This window comes from Typopeltis vanoorti, chromosome 20 (assembly GCF_054136105.1).
Source record: "Typopeltis vanoorti isolate ZY-2024b chromosome 20, IOZ_Tvanoo_1.0, whole genome shotgun sequence".
Lineage (NCBI taxonomy): Eukaryota > Metazoa > Arthropoda > Arachnida > Uropygi > Thelyphonidae > Typopeltis > Typopeltis vanoorti.
Genome location: NC_143568.1, coordinates 90492111 through 90513131, shown reverse-complemented (window position 1 = coordinate 90513131; position 21021 = coordinate 90492111). Strand labels below are relative to the sequence as shown.

General features: G+C 35.0%; 1 protein-coding gene across 4 annotated transcripts in view; it reads left to right on the top strand.

Annotated features, from left to right (window-relative positions):
• The window catches only part of Iml1 (GATOR complex protein Iml1), a 414032-nt gene that overhangs the window by 180530 nt on the left and 212481 nt on the right, over positions 1 to 21021 (top strand). For all 4 annotated transcript variants that reach the window (XM_090410642.1, XM_090410643.1, XM_090410644.1 and 1 more), the window contains exons 21-22: positions 3791 to 3881; positions 19706 to 19822. In XM_090410642.1, the coding sequence (XP_090266768.1) occupies positions 3791 to 3881; positions 19706 to 19822 (208 nt within the window). The remainder of the gene's footprint in view (positions 1 to 3790; positions 3882 to 19705; positions 19823 to 21021) is intronic.

Here is a 21021-nt window from a genome sequence, read left to right as displayed (position 1 = left end):
TATTCTCATCTAAATTCACTCTATTACATGGATTTTCTGTTACAGTAAGATCCATCCATCCATCTTTCCTTTTTTGCTAGGCTCAATGGCTTGTCATGGCCAAGTAACTTGGCAACTGATAAACCTGCTTACTGCTTATAATGGGGAAGTTAAAACGTGGAAATGCATATGTTCTTCTGTCTGTTTACCAATTTTGTGAGATGAAAATCTCAGGTTTCTGAGAGGGGAAACCCTACCTGCACTGTATGAGACCAGCTAACTCACCTTAATTTGAAAAGTCCTGATAAAGGTTCTTTACTTCCTAGATGGGATTCAAACTCAGGTCTTTCCAGCTAGTGGGCATAGTCAGTACTGATTGAACTACAGAGGCTCAGTCAGTATTGACAGTGGAAAGACAAGAAGATATAGATACATGAAATCAGTTTTTTAGTCTAGTGGCTCAAGAAGCTATTTGGCTATCCCTTATGCCAGAGAAATTTCAGAGTGTATGGCTAACATAATTATCATTCTTAACCTTCGTGTTGTATATTATCCTGTTAGCTTTCATTCAGCAAAGAATCATTCACCTCCACTGGCATATTTAAATATTCCTTGTAACTCATGATTGCAGATCATAAGTTTTGGTTGCATATCTCCCTGTTTGTAGTAGTGGAAATTCATCATGTTATAAGCTCACGTAGTCTGGACTTGATGTTATCAATTTCACACATAGTGTTCCCAGACAGATTCCATGGAAAGACTGTGTAAAAAAAAAAAAAAGTGTGAAATATTACTACATTGTCCAACATTAAACAGATCATGTGGACTATTTTTATCTCCATTATGGAAAACAGTATTATATCGCACTCCTCCTTAATGTTAATCTGGATTTCAAAGCTTTTAGCAAACTTTTGAATCCAGAAACCAGAATTATAAGTGACATTAGTGATCTCAATAATATAAGTTCTATTGAGATTACTCATATTACAAGTTTGTAACAATGTAGTGATTGTTCATGACAATGTAGTGACTGACAGTAGCAGCATGCTTTTAAAATGAAACTACAGTGAACAAAACAAATATTTTATATAATTAAGTTAGAAAATACAATAATCCTCTGATCTATTTTTGCAAGCAAGTGTAGACTGAATTATTTTAGACAACTGATTAAAAGGTCAGTTTCTTGACCTGTGTAAAGTATAATTAAGATCATAGTCATTTGCGATTAATAATTTATAATTAAATACAATTTATTCAGTAAATATAAGGTTAATATTTATAATAAAATATTAGATTGCTTAACCTTGTGTGAAGCAAATAACAGTTCTTCACAATATGACTTAATAATAAGTCAGTTGTGATTTTAATGCTTTGTATGGAATAGTGTTGTCTGCAAATATTTTGCAGAAATGTACAAAACATTTGCAGACAAATTTGTATCTCCATTTTCCATTACAACTTCATGAAATAAAAGATTTCCAGCAGCACGTTCACTGAAATCAGTCATTTTCCCTTTTATTGCTGGTTTGAAATAAAAGTTGTACATGGGGTCATGCATATTTTTTCTTTGTGGATTAACTGAATAATTGGTTTCAGAGCAGTTCATCCAATTATTTTCGTCCAATCAAAATCTCGTCCATTCCCTCGATTTTGTCCATTACTTTTCTCGTCCAGTAGGACATTTCGTCCAATCCTATTTCGTCCATTACTTTTCTCGTCCAGTAGGACATTTCGTCCAATGCTGTTTGTCCAATTGAAAATAATTGGACGAAATGCCCTGAAAGCACTGGGTTCTTTGAGGTTATTCATCCAATCCTATTTGTTCAATTCTTCATATTAGTCCAAGGAGTTATAAGTAACTTGTGATCATTAATAATAGTCAATTGACATTAACATTTTTTTCCTTAAAATTTGGCAGTGCTGAATATGGCAGAAATTGTGATGAGTGACAGCGATAAACCAATGTTTTATCTACAAAATTATTGTTATCATTTTCACTCTTATAACAAGAATAAGACTAGACGGTATTGGCGATGCGAGGTTTGTGACAGTTGCAATGCTAGGTGCATCACAACTGCCAGTTTAGACAACATTCTGGTGTACAAAGACGGCAAGGACGATCACCAACATGAATCAGGTATGGACGGAGAGGTTAGGAAAGTTAAAAATAATCTAAAGAGAAGGGTGCAAGACAATATGCATGGTCCATCCTCACACATTATGCGTATGGTTATAGGACAAGTTCATCAAGATGAAGTATTACTTATGTTGCTGGAGAGCAATAGTTTACGGAAGCAAGTCAATAGATGGCAGAACACTGCGAGGCCTCGTACTCCCGCAAGTTTGGTTGGCGTTGAGATACCGGAATAATATCAACTAACGTTAAATCATGACAGATTTCTTTTTTATGATTCTGGTGTACAGGATGAGGATCGTCTTCTTGTTTTTGCCACAACGGAGAACCTAAGATTACTTGGAGCGTGTGACATTATCTTCTCCGATGGCACATTTAAAACTGCTCCCTCACAATTTGCTCAGTTGTTTACTATGCATGGAATATTTCGAGAGCATCTCATGCCTCTGGTGTACACCCTAACTCCCACAAAAACTGAGACTACATATTGGTCAATATACCAGTGTTGTCAACACCATGAAACAAGCAGGAATCATTGTGAATCCACATACTGTTATGATGGATTTCGAGCTGGCAAATATGAATGCTGCACAGGAGATATTTCCTAATGCAAATATAAAGTGTTATCTACTTCACTTTTCTCAGGCCCTTTGGCAACATATGGCTGCTTTGGGTCTATCAGGTAAATTATAAAGTTGCAGGAAGTCCTATACGTGAGAAGCATCAATGCTGTTCAGCTTGCCGATCGATGACATACTCGAGGTTTGAGTACATTGCAGAGAGTGTTTCGGAAGACCTGGAAGGAATGATAGAGTATGTTGAACATGTTTACATCAGAGGGCGTAGGGGGAGAACCCTCGCTTTCCACCTGAGGTATGGAATGTCCATGATTTGGTCATCAATGGGACATGGAGAACCAACAATTCTGTAGAAGGTTGGCATAACAAATTCCATAAGTTGATGAAACTCTTTGGAGGTTCATTGATTCCTTGAAGGAGGAACAAAGGCAGAACAAACAAAATATAACACACCTTCTTGGAGGTCAAAGAAACATCGGGGCTCCTGTGAATAGCCGGTACTTATGTAACCAAGAATGCATTTTCTCCCTAGTACAGCAATATCCTCAGTACAAGGCTGAAAATAGACTCAACACGTACCTGCGGTCAATCGCTTATCGTTTGAAGGTGAACCCAGTTGAGGAAGACTAAATTCTCCAAACACCGCAGATTTCAAAATCCATTATCTCGTTTTCACATACTGTTTTACATCATTTCCGATTTAATTCTGTTGTTTCCTTATTTGATTTGTTATAATTAAATGCTCACTTACATATCTTGTAGAAATTAAAACAAGTGGCCCAGAATTACTCTGGCATTTTCACTCAGAAAAAATCTAGATTGGACATAGTAATATATAAGACAGTGATATATAGGACAAATTGAGATCGGACAAAATGTCCGACTGGACGAGTGTTCCCTTGGACAAACTTATAAAAGGACAAAAGATCTTGGACGATCTGCCCTGAAACTGAATAATTAATTGAACCTTGCAAGTTGAATAATAACTCGACTGTTTTTTAAATTTAAAAATCATTTTTTATACTATTTTTTGCATTTTAATTTGCTTGCAGTTGCATTTTGTACATAATTAAATTACTTATAATGGAATATTTTAAAGATATTTTCGTAGTGAGGATGACTCAAGACTCCATAGATCACTCACCACATTTGAAGTTTATACTGAACTGATATGTCAAAGATTACAGCAAGTAAGTTTTAACATGTTCTTATTAATTTGCATAAAGTAAGAGATTTCTTTATAAATGCTTTTATTATAAAAATTGATGCATTTCATCCTTTTTGGCAAAGTCTGGAAGACAATACCAGTAATACAGTAAATGTCCAATTACTGTGATTCACTTGGAATAAGTCCCATTCATGAACTGTCCTACATTGCAGTAGGACAGTTCACGAATGCTGAGCAGTGGAGACCATTTTTTTAATGAAATTATTTAAATGTTGCTTTAGTTTGCCTTTATAATGATAGAGCATATAGATTTTCTAATAAAGAATATTTTAAAAAATGCTTTTGTGTCTTTTTCAAGAAAAATGCATATTAAAAATACACAATTTAATTACTAAAATAAAAAGCCAAAAGGCTTCAGTTTGGCAATGCAAAATTATATAAATCAAGCGGATATTAGATCCAACATTATTTCAAAGGCAAATGTAGAAATTATGAAAGTTTCATGAAAAGGATTGACCAGAGAGCTTACGGAAATACACTCGCCGTCATTCATGAGTTGCCCTAGCTGAAGAGTATATTTCCGTAAGCTCCCTGGTCAACCCTTTTCGTGAAACTTTCATACTTTCTACATTTGGCTTTGAAATAATGCTGGATCTAATATCCACCTTGATTTATATAATTTTGCATTGTCATACTGAAGCCTTTTGGCTCTTTATTTTAGTAAACACTTTACGCACTGACCCAGAGTTCGCTTATGAAAAATATCCTCCCCAACTCTTCAAGTGCCTTTAGTACTGAACGAGAGTTTTTGCTCTCTTAAGGTTTCTTCCTGGTCTCTGAGGAGAACCAACCAGTTTGAAACAGCTGTCAGGTCAGTGAAATCTTATCAAAATGGACCAATAGGAGGCAAATATATGGATGCTTAGGCAAGCTCTCATGTCCTCTAAGTGGCCTGCGCTAGGGCAACTTATGAATACATGCAAGTGTAAGCTCTCTGGTCAACTCTTTTTATGAAACTTTCATAGTTTCTACATTCATCTTTGAAATAATGCTGGATCTAATATCCACTTGATTTATATAATAATACACAATTTAGATTTTAAAACCATGAAAATTTAAACAAAATATTTAAATGTCCTTTTCCAAAGTATTTTTTTAAAAAAAAAAAAAACTATACTTGAGCAATGAAGATAATTTTTTTCCCCCAGTAATTATTTAAGTGATGCTTTATGTTACTGTTATCAGAGTATAGAGATTGTATTTTATTAAAGAATATGTAAAAAAATGCTTTTGTGACGACCATTGTTTTTCCAAGAAAATATGCTAAAAGGAAATGTTATGAAATAATTTTTTAGCATATTCTTTATTTTAAAAAAACCTATCCTGAAAATCTAAAAACATGAAGTGAAAATTGCCTTATTTGAAAACCTACTCAAAAAATGGAATATAATTAATGTATCAACACAGCCACTAATTAGAAAAAAGTGTTCTCTTTGGCAACTTGTTAGAAAACAAAACACAACTCCACATGGAATTTCTGTACTCAATGTGTATATCTTGGGTGATGAGATAGATGAGGGATGTTCCTTCCCTATAAGAGAAAGTCAGTTTTAGTATATGTTCTTCGAACATTTTTGTAGTTTCTTCTTTTGTAGTTCAGGGTCAGCTTCTGGAGAGAGAAAGCCAGAGAACTTTTCCACTCTTCAGATGTTGCTATTGGTATGTAACTAACAGCCAAAAGAAATTTGTATGCTCAATGCAGAAGAAATAGATTTTATTATTATTATAACATCTGACCTCCATGGAGTCAGAGACTCATTATGGGAGGTACACAATTGCACACAATTTTCATCCAATTGTTCCTTAAACTGATTCATTGTGTCGACATTCACAACACACTCGGACAATGCATTCCACTCACCAACCCAACCACTCTCCATGCAAAGAACCTGCTCCTCACTCCTCTGCTCACACTCTCCTCATACATTTTCCAGTGATGGCCTCTTTTCTATCCCCCCTCCCCCTTCTAAGAAAAATCTCTTCCATGTCAACCTGATAAAACCTCTGACTAGCTTATATGTCTCAATCATATCTTCCTCCTCTTACTTCTATTCACAAGGCTTTGCAACATACATTTTCTCAATCTGTACTCCACATTCTAGAGACCACTGACCACATTTGTGAATCTTCTCTGGACCATTTCTAACATATCCTCATCACCATGAAAACCCAATGACCAAATATGTACACAATAATCCATATGAGCCCAATCAAGCCTTATACAATGGCATCATAACCTCTTTATTTCGGCATGTCAGGGGTCTTTTGCATCATCATCATTGCCATTATCCAATGTGACATCTTCACAACCTGTGTAATGTGGCCTCTGAATTTCAGGTCCATGTCCACCACCATTCCCAGATCTCTCATCTTCTCTACCTCCTTTACAGTTTCCCCACCAAGTGTATACCTTGCATCCCATTGTTGCTAACAAAAATTTGAAACATTGAACTGATAGTTCCACTTATCTGCCCATCCATGCAGTCTATTCAAGTTCTCCTGTAAGGGCATATCAGTTTGACTTCGAATTGCTTTTGTATCATCTCCAAACAGCTGCATATCACTAGCTAAACCCATCCTAATATCATTAATATACAAATTGAACAACAGTGGTCCCAAAACTGACCCCTACAGTACACCACTAGCGATCTTCCTCTTTTGGGATACTGCTCCTCATATACAACTTTCTAATACCTATTTGACAGCCATTCACTGATCCAACTCGGAAGTCTGTTATTCAATCCTATCTGTTTCAATTTATGTAACAGCTTGTCGTATGGCAGTCTATCAAAAACTTTTGCAAAATCCAAGTACACCATTGTATATGCATTTCCCCTGTCCAAGGTATTTATCACCTTGTTATAGTACATAAGTAAATTAGTAAAACATGATCTCCCTTTAACAAACCCATGCTGATAACCACAGAGAATACTGCTGTTATTAACCCATTTCTGTATCCTACTTCTCACCAATCTCTCTAGTATCTTCACCACAAGTCCAGATATACAGTTTGGTCTATAATTTGAAGCTACTACAACAGTGAAATAATTCTACCTTCTTTCCACTCCCTTTTAACCTGTGCTATTATAAAACTTATTAAACAGGCTTGCCAATGCTACTGCCAATTTCCTGGAACATTCCCTTAAGACATGTGGTGATATATCATCAAATCCTGTTGTCTTATTGACATCAAGGTTATTTATTTCCTCAAATACCTCCTGCTCATTAACAATTTAGCTATCCTCTCCTATTTCCTCTACAATTAAGTTCCTCATGATTCTACCCTGATCAGGATGAAACACCCTTATCAATTGATTACTGAATACCTGAACAATGTCTTCTGCAGCAGTTACCGTTCTACCATTTTCATCCATTAACATCATCTTATTGTTATCATCATTCTTTCTTCTACATGCCACATATCTAAAACTCTAAGGTTTTTCTTCACCCTATTTGCCAATTTCTGTCCATATTGCACTTTTGTTTTCTTTATTAACTGAGTTACTCTCCTAGCTTGTTTTTTCTACTCTTCATGTAACTGATTATTACCATTATTCATCTTGTACTGTTTCCAAAGTACCTGATTTCATGATTAAGCACCTCATTCATCCATTTGAACCTAACTCATTCAGCCTTTTGGCCTTCGGAATACATTCACTCATTAATGCTGTTATGTATTTCTTTGTCATTTCCTAAGTAGCATTTATTTTCTTACTGCTCAACTCCTCTATAGCTTGAAGCTGTCTCCTAAGCTTATCATAATTATCATCCTTGTAATTCCACATTATGTCCTTTTCTCACAGAAGTCTGCATATGGTTAGCCAAAACCCAGGTGATCACTATATTATCACTCTGACCAACTGGAGGGAAGTGTGAAACCCCACTCCCAATCACATCCTCTGATGAAATGATCAGAGGATGTAATTGGTATCTCTCAAGAACTCGAGAAATTCATCTTCCTTATTCCAAAATGCTGTCTCTTTATTCCAATCTATACCATCATAATTAATATCGCCATAATAATTATCCTTCCCTTGTTCACTAATCCAAGTTGTTTATGCATTTCTTCATCCCACCCTCCACATTTCATGGCCCATAGCAACACTGCTTCATAACCATTGGCACTATTTCCCTTTTTCATGTCTACCTTATGTGGACATAATTCCCCAGCTATCATCAGTAGCACTTCCTGACTCTTCTTCTCCTTTCTATCCTTGCGAAAAATACATTCTTCTGTTTCTATTCCTGTTAGGATATCATCTTCATTCAGCCATGTTTCACTTATTCCAATGATTTAGGGGTGAATAAACTCAATCAATGAAACCATTTCATCTCCCTTATTCCTGATACTTTTGGCATTTTTAGGTCTATAACCAATCTTACCCAAGCCACTTGTTGGTTGTGATTTCCCCACCACACCTGCCCTTGCCCAATCACCTTTATTGCCGCTTACCATATACTCCATCTCATTACACACATTCACTGCTACTTTCAACATCCATTCTCTCTATGCCACCCCTGTCCATCTGGGTTCCCCTCCTCCATTTCCCTGTTCCTTTTGTATTCCCGTTCTCTCTCCATCTCTCGCACTACTACTACTTTTTCAGCACTTCTTTCTCTTCAGTGCCACTCTCCTGATCTTTCACTTCATCTCTTATTTCTGATTTCTTGCATCAGGCACTTTCATCTAGCAACAGTTTCTCCAATGTGCTCACTCCTAACCCATTCAAATGCAACCCATCATGCCTGTATAATTCCATTTGTCATACCTCGGCAACACACTGACATCCTTTTCCACTATACTCTTCTCTTTCACTCTTCTCAATAACTTCCTGATATTTGCCCTTACATGATCCTTATGTCCACTTAAATCATTTGTCCCCACAACCACCACTGAATGGGAACATGAGAAGGAAACAAGCAAGATTGCTCTTGCTTGTTTCCTTCTCATGTTTGTTGCCTGAATTATCTTGTTCATTCTCCCTCCTGGATAGCAGATCTTATGGACTCTCATTAACTAATCCTCTAACTATGGAATCTCCATATACCTATCCTGGAATCACTCGTCACCTCTTTTACCTGTTTTTATTTCATTCTATTCTTTTGCACACTTTCATTAGTTTCCACTATGCGTCTAATATTGCTCCACATATTCCTCATTTCATTTTTAATTTTTAATAACTGTTTCTTCAAATCTTGCATTCCAACAATTTCACTCTCTGTCACTCTGTCTCTCTGCCTCTTGTTCTGCCACATCTTACTTCCCTTTCCTCATTCATACTTCCTTCAGCTCCCATATCACTAACTTTCACTTCTACATTCTTGCTTTCTTTCACTCACTCAGTTTCACTAGCTTTCATTTCATATCTGTTTCTTTCATTTACATTATCTAATAATATATCACACTTTCTACAAACCCATACTTTCTCTTGTCCCCCTTTCATTCTCTCCACAAACAAATCTCTTACATTCTGCTATGCATACATATTACACTTATGACATCAAACCATTTTTGCAAAGTCTTTGTCATTAATGCCATTTGATTTTCTGGACATTATTCTTCTGAAGTTGAGGAGTAAGTTGGTTTCTTCTTAAAGAAGGAAAGATTCAGTTTTATCTGATTTGATTTCAGCATCTTAATATGAATCAATTCCTAAATTATTCTTGAATGCTTTCTTGATCATAACTACATGAAGAATATGACTTCAATTTGTATGCCTCACTAAAAATTTCCTTCAGATTTTGCATTGTGAGTTCTTTTATAATCTCTGTATATACAGGTTCTGATACAGCTTCTTTGATGTAGAGCATTTCTGAAGACCTCTTTGATTTTCAAAGAGGTCTTCAGAAATGAGACTGGACAAGTCACTCCATAACATCTGACATCACCTCGAGACAAAGATTTGCTCCAAGCTGTGACATTTCTTTAGTTTCTATTTTCTTGTTGTTTGGTGGGTTCAAACTCTTCAAAATCAAGGAAACATAGGACTGCAAAATTTTCCATACTACTGACAATGATTTCTAGCTCATTTTCTCCATGCTTTTCTTATGTTATTTTGTAGATTTGCTAATGTTATAATTCTTCCAGAATTGTTTCAATGTTGAATTGCTTTTTCTATCAGTCGCTACAAAATGTATTGTGCACTTATGATACTCTTAATGTTTACAATGACATTTTGATCAAGTGTTAGAAGTAATAAGTTGTTATTCTAGGGAAGGGAGGGAGGGAATTCATTTTTATTAGTCCCAGAAAATTCAAGATCTGATCTATGTACTGATGCAGTATCAACAAATAGGAGGGCCCCCCTCTATTCTAGGGATATCACTCTACTGCTGGCATCAAATAATTCACAAACGTATTGAAATATAATGAATTTCTCACTCTTTCCAAGTGTTGCTTACATAAATATTTACTAGAATATTCAGGTTTTCAAATATAATCTTCAGTATAGTAATAGTGTGTGTCCACTTAATATGATAGTGCTTACATTGATATTTGCATAGCTGCAGATGTAAAAAAAATTAAATCCAGTTCAACCATGATTTTTTTAGATACAATTTTTTTTCTCCTTCTAAATGGTTGAAATTTGATGTCTCTTAGCAGCAAGTATATATTTGTCAGTAGAGCAAAGCTCTGAATCTACAGAAGTCATGCCATAAAATAAATATCGAACAGAAATGTGCATCCAGTATCCACTTTTTTGTATTTATGTATTGGTTTAAGTATCCACTATTTTTTTTTTTTTTTTTTTTCAGTCAGAAAGAAGGAACAAATTTTAAATTTTCATGTCATATCATGATATGATTTAATTTGATATATTGTACAGTTATCATCAAAATGCAAAATAAGTACAATACAACATTCTGTGATCATATGATAGTACCCTCTGTCAAGAGATTGCATTCACAGAGTACAGAGAGAGAGAGAGAGAGATGTGTAATTATCAACTTAAATATAAGTTGATATGCCTGAAAGAACATTCATTATGAAGGATGAACAGAAACTTCCAAGATATAAACATTGAAAGCGATCACCTATCACTGCTGTGATATTGGGATCAAATACCATGGGAGGCTCCAAAATGAAGCCACTTTCCTTATCTTTCATTCTGAGATCCCAAAAGCAGTGAAGAATGTAGTTTTTCATGACTTAGTGATTTTATCTCTGCTAACTCATCTGTGTCTTTTTAATTTTTTCAAACTACTTCATCAATTTCTTTTCAAGAAGTAAAATTTTCCTTCTGAGCTCAGGTAGTTTTTTGAGGTTTCTGCATATGTTTCAAATCATTAGTAATGAAAATATCTTTCAGAATGGGTTGTAATACACACAGCTGTTGGTATACTGAATGCAACCTCTTGACCAAGAGTGTCACTACATGACTACAAAATGTTGTATTGCCCCTATTTTTTACTTTAGTGTTACCTCTACAGTATATTCACACTATGTTGACAAAAGTACTTGGACACTTAGTTGTGGTAAAAAAAAAATGTTTTAATTATATTTCTAGTACCAAGTTTGACGACCTTTGGCATGAATGACAGCAAATACTCTTCAGGATGTGCTTTCAACCAATTTCTGGGAATCTGGTCCACATTGCTCACTAATAATAAAATTTGTCTACTGCAATTTTTATGGTCATAGTTAACCACAGTAAGGACATCCAATGTGCTTTATGGTTATATTTACATTATTACTTGGTTATTATGAAAATTTTTCTGCCAAATTAATCTGTTTGTCAGTGCTTCAGTATTGTCAGAGCTTATGTTTTGGGCTTCTAAGGAACTGTTAACTACATCAGTGCATCTGAGCAGTGGCCTTCATTTGTGTATTTTTCCTGATGTCGATGTCAAGTTCCTTTCTATTACCTTCATTTTTTATATGTGTATGAATATGAAAAGTAAAAAAAAAAAATACTACAGTAATTTTATGTATACTATACTGATAGTTTTGTGTTTTGGCTAATTTTTCCCTTATTCCATATAAATTTATTCACCTAACTCCTGATATCATACCAGCTTGATTTATTGTATTATTACTTTTCCAATTTAATTTGCTGCTATCACTAAAAATTGTTTCTTAGGCAACTAAAATATTTTACTTGTTCAATATGTTTTACACCGAGAATACAGTTGATCCTTTCCACAGCCCTGCCTATTTTCCAAAAGTAAGCAGTGAAAAACAAGAGAGAAGAATCTGATAATGTCTTTCATAAAGATTTGGGGAAGGGGTTGTATTCATTGGTGAAAATGGTATGGGCAAAACTATTCTAAAGGTCAGAGATATGTGGAATGAAGAAAGAAGGTAAGAAGTTGGCTTAGTGAATTTGGAGCTAAATAATATATGGAAGTTAACAGCTGCTTTTGTTCGTACATGATTATAGGAGGTGGTAATCAGTTCAGTGGAGCAGTGCCCATGGAAATACCTATTTAAAAGATAATGCTAAAACAGAGCATCTATGGGGAAAGTGATTAGAGAGAGAGAGGATCATTATTTTGGTGGCTGAAGAGGCTGTGACTTGATATGCTTATGCCAGCATAGGCTAGATGTCAAAGTCAGGTCATTGAAAGAAAACTGATCCTAGTTGACAAGTAGAATGTTATTAGAAGTGAGTCATGGTCTTTCTTCTGGGAAATAAAGCAAGATTGGACTTTGGTAGAATTGAAATTTGCTAAGTTATCGTCACCCCACTTGAGAATGGCCTAGAACAGTGTTTCTCAACGTGTGGTCCACGACGATGGGACAGGTAGTCCGCAGACAGACTTCAATTAATTAAATAAATATGTACTTTTTAATTATCCAAACAAAACAAATTAAAATTGAATAAGTAAGTGAAAATTATTGAAATCAAATGGAGACTTAAAAAAAACTAACAAATAGTGTCAGAATGTTCAAAGGCGGAAGCAATAAAACTATATTGTTGTTCACTTCACATCTCTTTTATTATTCCTCATTCTGCTGCTAAATTTGTAGTGGTACAATGACGAATAATAAAAGAGGGGTGAAGTGAACAACAATATAGTTTTATTGCTTGCGCTTTCCCTTCCTGTTTTGTCAGATTTGAAGTGAACATGTGTTATCCACATTTCAACCAATTTCTTGTTGTTTATTGATTTTTATTATTGAAGGTTAACCTCCTTCAATGAAGTCTCAGTATATCTTCAGAAGTGCTAATTGATACTTGGACAAAGTGTATCTTGAGTTAACCCCAGTATTTATATATTTATATATTTTTCTGAAACGTTTTTTACTAATGGAAAAGTGGCTTAGAACTAGGACTTTGAATAGAAGAGCAAATGAAATAGATGATGCTAACTCTAATTGTGATACATGTTTTGTAACGGCAAGTAAACCTGATACTATTAAAGTAGAAGAAACAAGCAGTTCAAAGAAAAAATACAGTAGGAAATATAACAGTTGATATTTGGAATTCAGGTTTACTTGGTTTGGAGATAAAAGTGAACAGAAACCTTAATGTGTTTTGTGTTATGAAGTGTTGTCGAACGAGTGCATGAAACCAGTGAAACTCTGACATTTAGAAACTAAACATGCCGATGTGAAAAATAAGCAAATTGAATTTTTTTAGCGACGCTTAGGGACATTAAATCATGGGAAAGATATAGTTTCGGCCATGGGTTCCATTAATAGCAAGGCACTGGAAGCATCCTATCTCTTAAGTTTGCACATAGCGAAAACTGGGAAACCTCATTCTATTGGGGAAAATTTACTACTTCCAGATATAAAAGATGTGATAAAAATTATGTTTGGCAACAAGTTACTAAAAGATGTTGATTTGATTCCTCTTTCAAACGAAACTGTTCGTCACAGAATTAATGATATGGCAGGTAACATAGAATCTCAGTTAATCAAAAGAATTAAGAAGAGACCTTATTATGCTATTGTTATATACTTATCTTATTAATTATATATGTCTTAACTCTCCTTTTATTAATTAATTCTTTAATTCTAGCTTTTATAATGTTCTGTCCATCTTAAGCCCCTCTACTACTACAATCTGCTTTAGCTAAATTCTATCCTTTCTATGGCCACTCCTTCTATTGGATATGTGTGCAAATCTCAGCAAACAAAGAGAACGACTCAGGTTTGAGCCAAATTTCTTTGGATGCAATTAATTCCTTTTTAGAATTAAGAAAAATTTGTTTGTGAAAGCTGTGCCATCTTATTTCCTATACAAGAGAAGTCTCCTTGTCAGAGAGTTAACAACTAGACTAACCTATGACTCTGGAATTTAGCTATTAATTTACCCAATTTCAAATCCTTAATGAACTTGTTCTAAATACAGTCATGGCTAATCCCTCGTGTTTGAATTCGTACAGGTCCTAATCTTAATGAGCAGTGCATTGATTTCAGAGATCAGGCAATTTTATATGGTAAAGAAAAACAGGAATGTTTATTCATTCTTTAGTACGTCACACAATTATCAAAATTACACTTATCTAAGCTGAGTTACACTTGCATGTAACGCTATTTAACCAGACAAAATCTCACCACAATCAATACCTCACATTAAAAGACAATATCAATTTAAGATGTCCTACTCTCATTCATTTAACACATTATGCAAGAGATTATTCCATTCATTCTAAGGCTATTAGACTGTGACAAGCCTCAACAATTCAATATCAAACTCTACTACAACACACCTCTAGAATTTACAACAAATAGCTAGTGGATTAAAATACTAGAGTCCTACTATCAGTTAATAAATCCTATCACATAATATACCAGCACTTTTCTACACTCTAGCTTTGTTCAGAATACAATGGAACTAGAAAAGTTTTACATTACCGACCATTTAGATCACGTTGGCGTCTCCTCTTGAACAATTTTCTGAATTCACATGGCTAGTCTTTTCATTCTACAGTCCATTATCTTTGGATACGACCAACTAGTGATTACGCTCACGAATCACCTTGCCGATGTGTGTGAAACTGCTCTGCCTGGATAGGTCCTCATGGTTCGGCATGAAACTTTGGTCCTCGCTGACAGTCTAGCTGCACCGTTGTTGTGCCCAGACTGGAACACTACCTTATGGCATAGCCGCCGCTGACCATCATTCTTCCCGACCACTCGAACGACTTCCACCAGTACCCTAAAGCCAAAAGGAGAAGAAGCGAAAAAAAGCCCAGAGTTCGTGCTGTCCAACTTATATCATCGCGTAGCTGCTCTTCCTACTGATTCCTCACGGCACCTAAGCCTTTTGCACTTTGTCCCATCTTCTCCTCATTACATTTTCGCCGTGGATATCTTGCACGCACCTCGGACCTCGCACACGCTACTGCCTCAGTTTACATCTTTAAGCTGATTATTTCACTGTGAACTTTGATCTAACCTCTCCCGTTCCATTACAATTCTCACTAAGTTTCAATTTTTGTCTTTCATTCACAGGACAGTTAATAATATAAAAAAATTTTGAATTTACAAAACAAAGGCCTAATACGTTATTTATAGTTTCATTTATACCCATATACAAGTACTTCTTTGGGAAATTTTGGTATCCCAGTTAAATCCTGAATGAAATGTTTTATGACAAATTAAACCTTTCATTTAAGATTTAACAAAGGTTTGCCCTTCCAAGAAAATTTTTTCTTTTTAGGAAAAATTTTGTTTCATGTCATCTACGCACTATCTCTCAAGAGGATTTTCCCCATTTTCTCTGGGTCTCAAACTAGTCTGGACAAACTCATCCTTTCTATCACCAGTCACTCATCCTTCTCCTTCCTTACTATTTAAGGGTACTCACTTCTACGATTTGGGCGAGTATAATCCTTATATCTGTTGTAATTAGAGACATGTTCATCTGAGATCGTATGTCCTCCTCCTTCTTCACTAATACGCCTTCTCTGCCTGAGCTTAGCTTGCCTCACTTCGTCATTGTTCTGCCAGTGATTGTCTATGTTGTGAGTGCTCCCCTTTCTTCCTCACACTTTCTCTAATGAGTCTCCTAGACATACTAATCTGTTCGATCTACTCTTGTACAATCTTAGCCTGTTTGAATGTACAATCAGTGTTCTTCCTTTGCTCTTCCTTTCTCTTATTCTGAAGGTCACCGGTGATAATTTCTCCACGACTTCATATGGTTCAGCAGCACTCCTTCCTAGTTTTCCTCCTCTCTTATTGTTAGAGACTTACTCTAGGAGGACAAGATTTACTGGTTCCAGATCCTTATATTTTCTTAGCTTATTGGCGTATGCTCTTGCTCGCTGTGAGCTATTGTTACTGGATTCAGCTACTGAATCAAGCGCTACTCTGTTCTCCATTATTAGATTGTTCAGATACTCATCGATGTCAGGAAATCCAGTACTGACATGTGAGCGTGAGAAAAGGAACCAAGAAACGAAGAGATAAGCCTGATGACTCTTCAAGTTCGGTAAGGTACAAGCCTTTGATTATGTTTTGTATGAAAGGAAGAATTTTGTAATTTAAGAATCAAGGACATTCAAAAAGGTTAGAACTCTAATTAAGATTAAGGCAGGACTGTGATATATAACCAAAGTTGGTGAACATTTCAAGCCAAGGACTATGTCTAGTATAGGTGATGACGGTTAATTATGTCTAAAGTGTTATAACATTACCTAATCCTGTTTTACTAATACCTTAAATGTTTTGTTGGTTAGAGAACTGAGAAAGTGAGCTGCCAGAATTTGAACAAGATTGTTCCAAAGCATTAATTATTGTCCAATATATGTTGATTTCTTTTACTTTGTAATTTAGTAGTTTAGTAATGATTGAAAATTCTTTGTCGTGTAAAATTATCAATATGTTAACTAAACCTTTTGCTCTTATTCATTTAGTTGCCTGAATTTAAGAATCCGATGCACCACTCATAAAAGATTCGGACCGAAGTGGGATATATATGGAGTAAGCTTTATAAAGGAGGGTCATGACTAGCATTAGAATTGAATTAGAAGGTATTATCATTTCAAAGTGGGGTATTTTAAGTATGACAAAGTAACTATGTGCCAGTCTGAGAGTTCACTCCTTGGCTGAAAGGTATTTCCAATCTAGGGGTTCAGGATGGTGCAGCGAAACAAATAAATTTTCCCTGAACCTTAAAAAGGAGATAACCCCAGACATTTAGGAAAGGTCAGTCACTTAGTTGACTACTTAAACAGCAAGAGTGCACATAGAGCTCTATATCTTAAACTGTTAACCCCTTAACACACCAATTAAAAATCAGAAAGCGGTCGTTTTTCTGCGAATTTTTTTATTCTTTATTTTCTTTATACACAAAAGAACATTAAAAAATCCTGGAAAAAAAACACAAAAAATGTCTCTTTTTTCAAAAAAAAGGTTAACTAAACTGCATCTACTTCGCTAAACTGAGTTAGTAAACAGTCAGTACACATACATCTTGTTTTTTTGTGAATCCTTTTATTGTGTTCATTCCTTTTTCTTGAGCAGAGGAAACACTGGCGAGGTTGGATTTTCTTTCTTTTCTGTTGGTGGTATGAAAGATGGAAAATGTCGTGCAGATAATCTAAGTGGTGTTGGGGTATTTGATGGACGTTCACTTCTTGAAATGTTTGTAGTTTTATATTTTTCAATGGAGAGTTTAATTACTTTGAGGTGAAAATCAAGTGAATCCATCTTACCGCTAGATTTTTGGTAAAGTACGAAAGCATTCCACAGTGCCAGGTCTAAGAGGTGAAAGAAAATCTTTTTATAATACTTCTTGCCTCTCTTTCTGGGTACAACATACGAAGACAGGTGTTGATCAACGCGATCAACACCACCCATGGTATGGTTGTAATCCAACACAAGTTGCGGTTTTTTAATTCTTCCTTTGCACATCTCTATATCTACCATTGATGTAGTGTGAATGGTAGAGATAAGGGAGATATCCTTCTTGTCCTTCCATTTCATTACACACACTTTCCCTCTCTGAAAACCAATTACTTCTCCAGTTTTCAATTTTTTATTCTTCAATTCGCTGGGTACGTCTTTTTGTGATACGCATAATGTTCCATAAACATAAGTCTTATTTATTATTAATTGATCCGTTAATCCAGGTGAATTATAGAAATTGTCCATAGTCAAACAATAATCTTTTTTAATAAAGGTTTCATCAAAGTCATCACTACTTGCGAAGACATTGGAAGATTGCTAAAATCTCTGTCCAGAATGGTATTCTTGCCAGTATAGATTATAAAATTATAGACATATCAATTTTGTGATTCACATAATAAGTATGTTTTTATGCTGAATCTGTCCCTTTTGAGAGGAATGTATTGCACCCATCACAGACAACCTTTATAAAGCAATAAACTTTCGTTAATAGTCACCCATTTCTCTGGCGTAATCAAATTGCCAAATTTCCTATTCAAATCTTCATAATTGGCCAGATTTTGTTGAGTTTTGGGTGAGGGTGATTTGCTGGATCAAATTCATCATTATTTGAAAAATGTAGAAATTGTTTTATGGCCTCGAAGCGTTTCCTGCTCATACAATCTGGAAAAAATTGTGTATATAATAATGGATTTTTTTGTCCAATAATGACTGATTTTCTTACTATACTTTGCAAAAGTACAACAGCCAAAAATACTCTGATTTCATTTGGATTTGTGTCATACCAAGAAGTCTTTTCTTTACCATGGGTACAACTCATCACATATCTATTTGTTTCATCCACAACACGTTGAATCAATTGATCATCAAAAAAAAGCTCGAAGAAATTTAGGCAGTTATAATCGTGGACAAAAATTGTGCAAACACAAACGAAATAGCTGATACGTGCCGTTGGCAACTTTTCTTGGCTGAAGGAAGGCACAAAATTGTCTAGCGTGTATATTTGGTTGTATTTATATCTGAAACCAAAATTCACAGTCACACGTATTAACTTGGGTACGCGGTAAAAATTCAGTTTCTTGGACCCGAGTTAACTCGGTTGAGTGCGTTAAGGGATTAATAAGGGGATTGTATGTAGTGCCATATCTAAATATAATATAGGGTTAAGGGAAGCAAGACAGAAGGTAAAGACAAATATACGAGAACATTTTAACCAAACCTGGAAGCTTTATAGATTATTAAGATATAGATTTTTTTGTTTGGAGAGTGGTGAACGGCTGAAATGAGTTACACCAGGGGTTGTTGTAAGTGCCCCAGATAGTGACTGAGTTTAAGGAGAGGTATGATATATATTGTGTGAATAATGGTTAGTGTGGATCTCCTGTGATGATTCTTCTGACTCCTTGGAGATACCTTTATTATAGTAACCATAATGGCTTTGATATTTTTCCATTTGTCCTATTTCATTGAATTGGTATCATTCATTCCTCCAATATCCACTAAGCTTGCAATATTTCAATTGTTAAATGAATGTTGAGAACTCATTGAACCTGCTTTTGCCTACTCCACTTTCATTCTACTGTATCTGTCTGTCTTTTAGAGCTGCTTTCATAATTAATTGATCCCCAAAGTCTTACAGTCCAGGCTACTCAAAAAGATCATTGATAAGCCCCTTCTCTCTAAATCTCCACTCGTTTATGGCACCAATGTGATGTTTGCTCTACAATCTCTCATGTAGGAATGATTAAAATAATTAAAAAAAAAAAAATTTAAAAAAAAATTAAACTATGAAGTATTCTTCACAATTTAAAAAACTATTAACTTTTATTACTTCATATATAGAATACATTAACTATATTTATATGCCATTAATAGACTAGTAATCAAACAGAAAATATTACTAATATTTTGATAGAATTATTAGTAATATTTGATAGAAATTTGATAGAAATCATATTAAAACTGTTTTTTTCCCCTAGGGTTTCCAAATAATTTTACTCTCCAAACAGCATTCTTCATATTGTCATACTCATGTTAGTTCTAGTCCACAGTTTGCTCCTACACTCTTGAGAGGTGCATCCAAAACTGATTATCCTGTAAGTGTCAAATTCTTGTGAAGATTATATTTCCATTTATTACATTTATTACCATTATTACATTATTACATTTGGTACCACTTTTCATTCCATATTTATTTCTAGAAAGTTTTTTACCTTGGGTATATATTATGTTAAAGATACCAAGCAATTTTATAAGCTAGGTGTTTAATCCTTTTTCCCAAGTAAGCAAACAGACAAGTAAGTCAAGTTTGCGGCTGCACGTAGTGCAACACTAGGCATCTCGTTGTGAAGGTGGAATAAGCTCTGATCACTTTCTTTAGAATTTTCCCCCTAATGCAAAGCACATTTCTTACGGAAATGTATGATGCTATGCATTAAGGTAATGGTCACTACCCATACCGGTTTCGACCTTTATTGAGGTCTCGTCAGTGGGAGCTAGACCTAAAAAATGCCAAGGGTCAAGTAATACAGAGCTTATAAATATTTTACCTAAAGAAATTGCCATAAGGTGCTTTGAACTCATTAAATATTCCACCTTTACGAGTTGCACTACGTGCAGCCGCAAACTTGACTTATTTGTTTGTTTGCTTACTTGGGAAAAAGGATTAAAAACCTAGCTTATAAAATTGCTTGGTATCTTTAACATAATATATATCCAAGGTAAAAAACTTTCTACATCTTACTCTCATCCTGAGATTTTTATTCAATGAAGTCAAAGCACCTTATGGCATCTTGTTTAGGTAAAATATTTATAAGCTCTGTATTACTTCACCCTTGGCATTTTTTAGGTCTGGCTCCCACTGACGAGACCTCAATAAAGGTCGAAACTGGTATGGGTAGTGACCATTACCTTAATGCATAGCATCATACATCTCCGCACGGAAATGTGCTTTGCATTAGGGGAAAATTCTAAGGAAAGTGATCAGAGCTTACTCCACCTTTACAACGAGTTGCCTAGTGTTGCACTACTTGCAGCCGCAAACTTCACTTACTTGTCTGTTTGCTTACTAGGGAAAGAGGATTAAAAACCTAGCTTATAAAATTGCTTGGTATCTTTAACATATTTATTTCTAATTGTGGTAGTCTGTTTATGTATTACAGTTGGAAATATATTTCCTTATCATTTAAAATTACAATAAAAGTGTCTACACTTGATGTTTATTTAGCTCAGCTGAACAGAATGGTTTATTTTAAATTACTGTTTAAAAGAATTCTTATTTGGAAAGAGCAGTGCT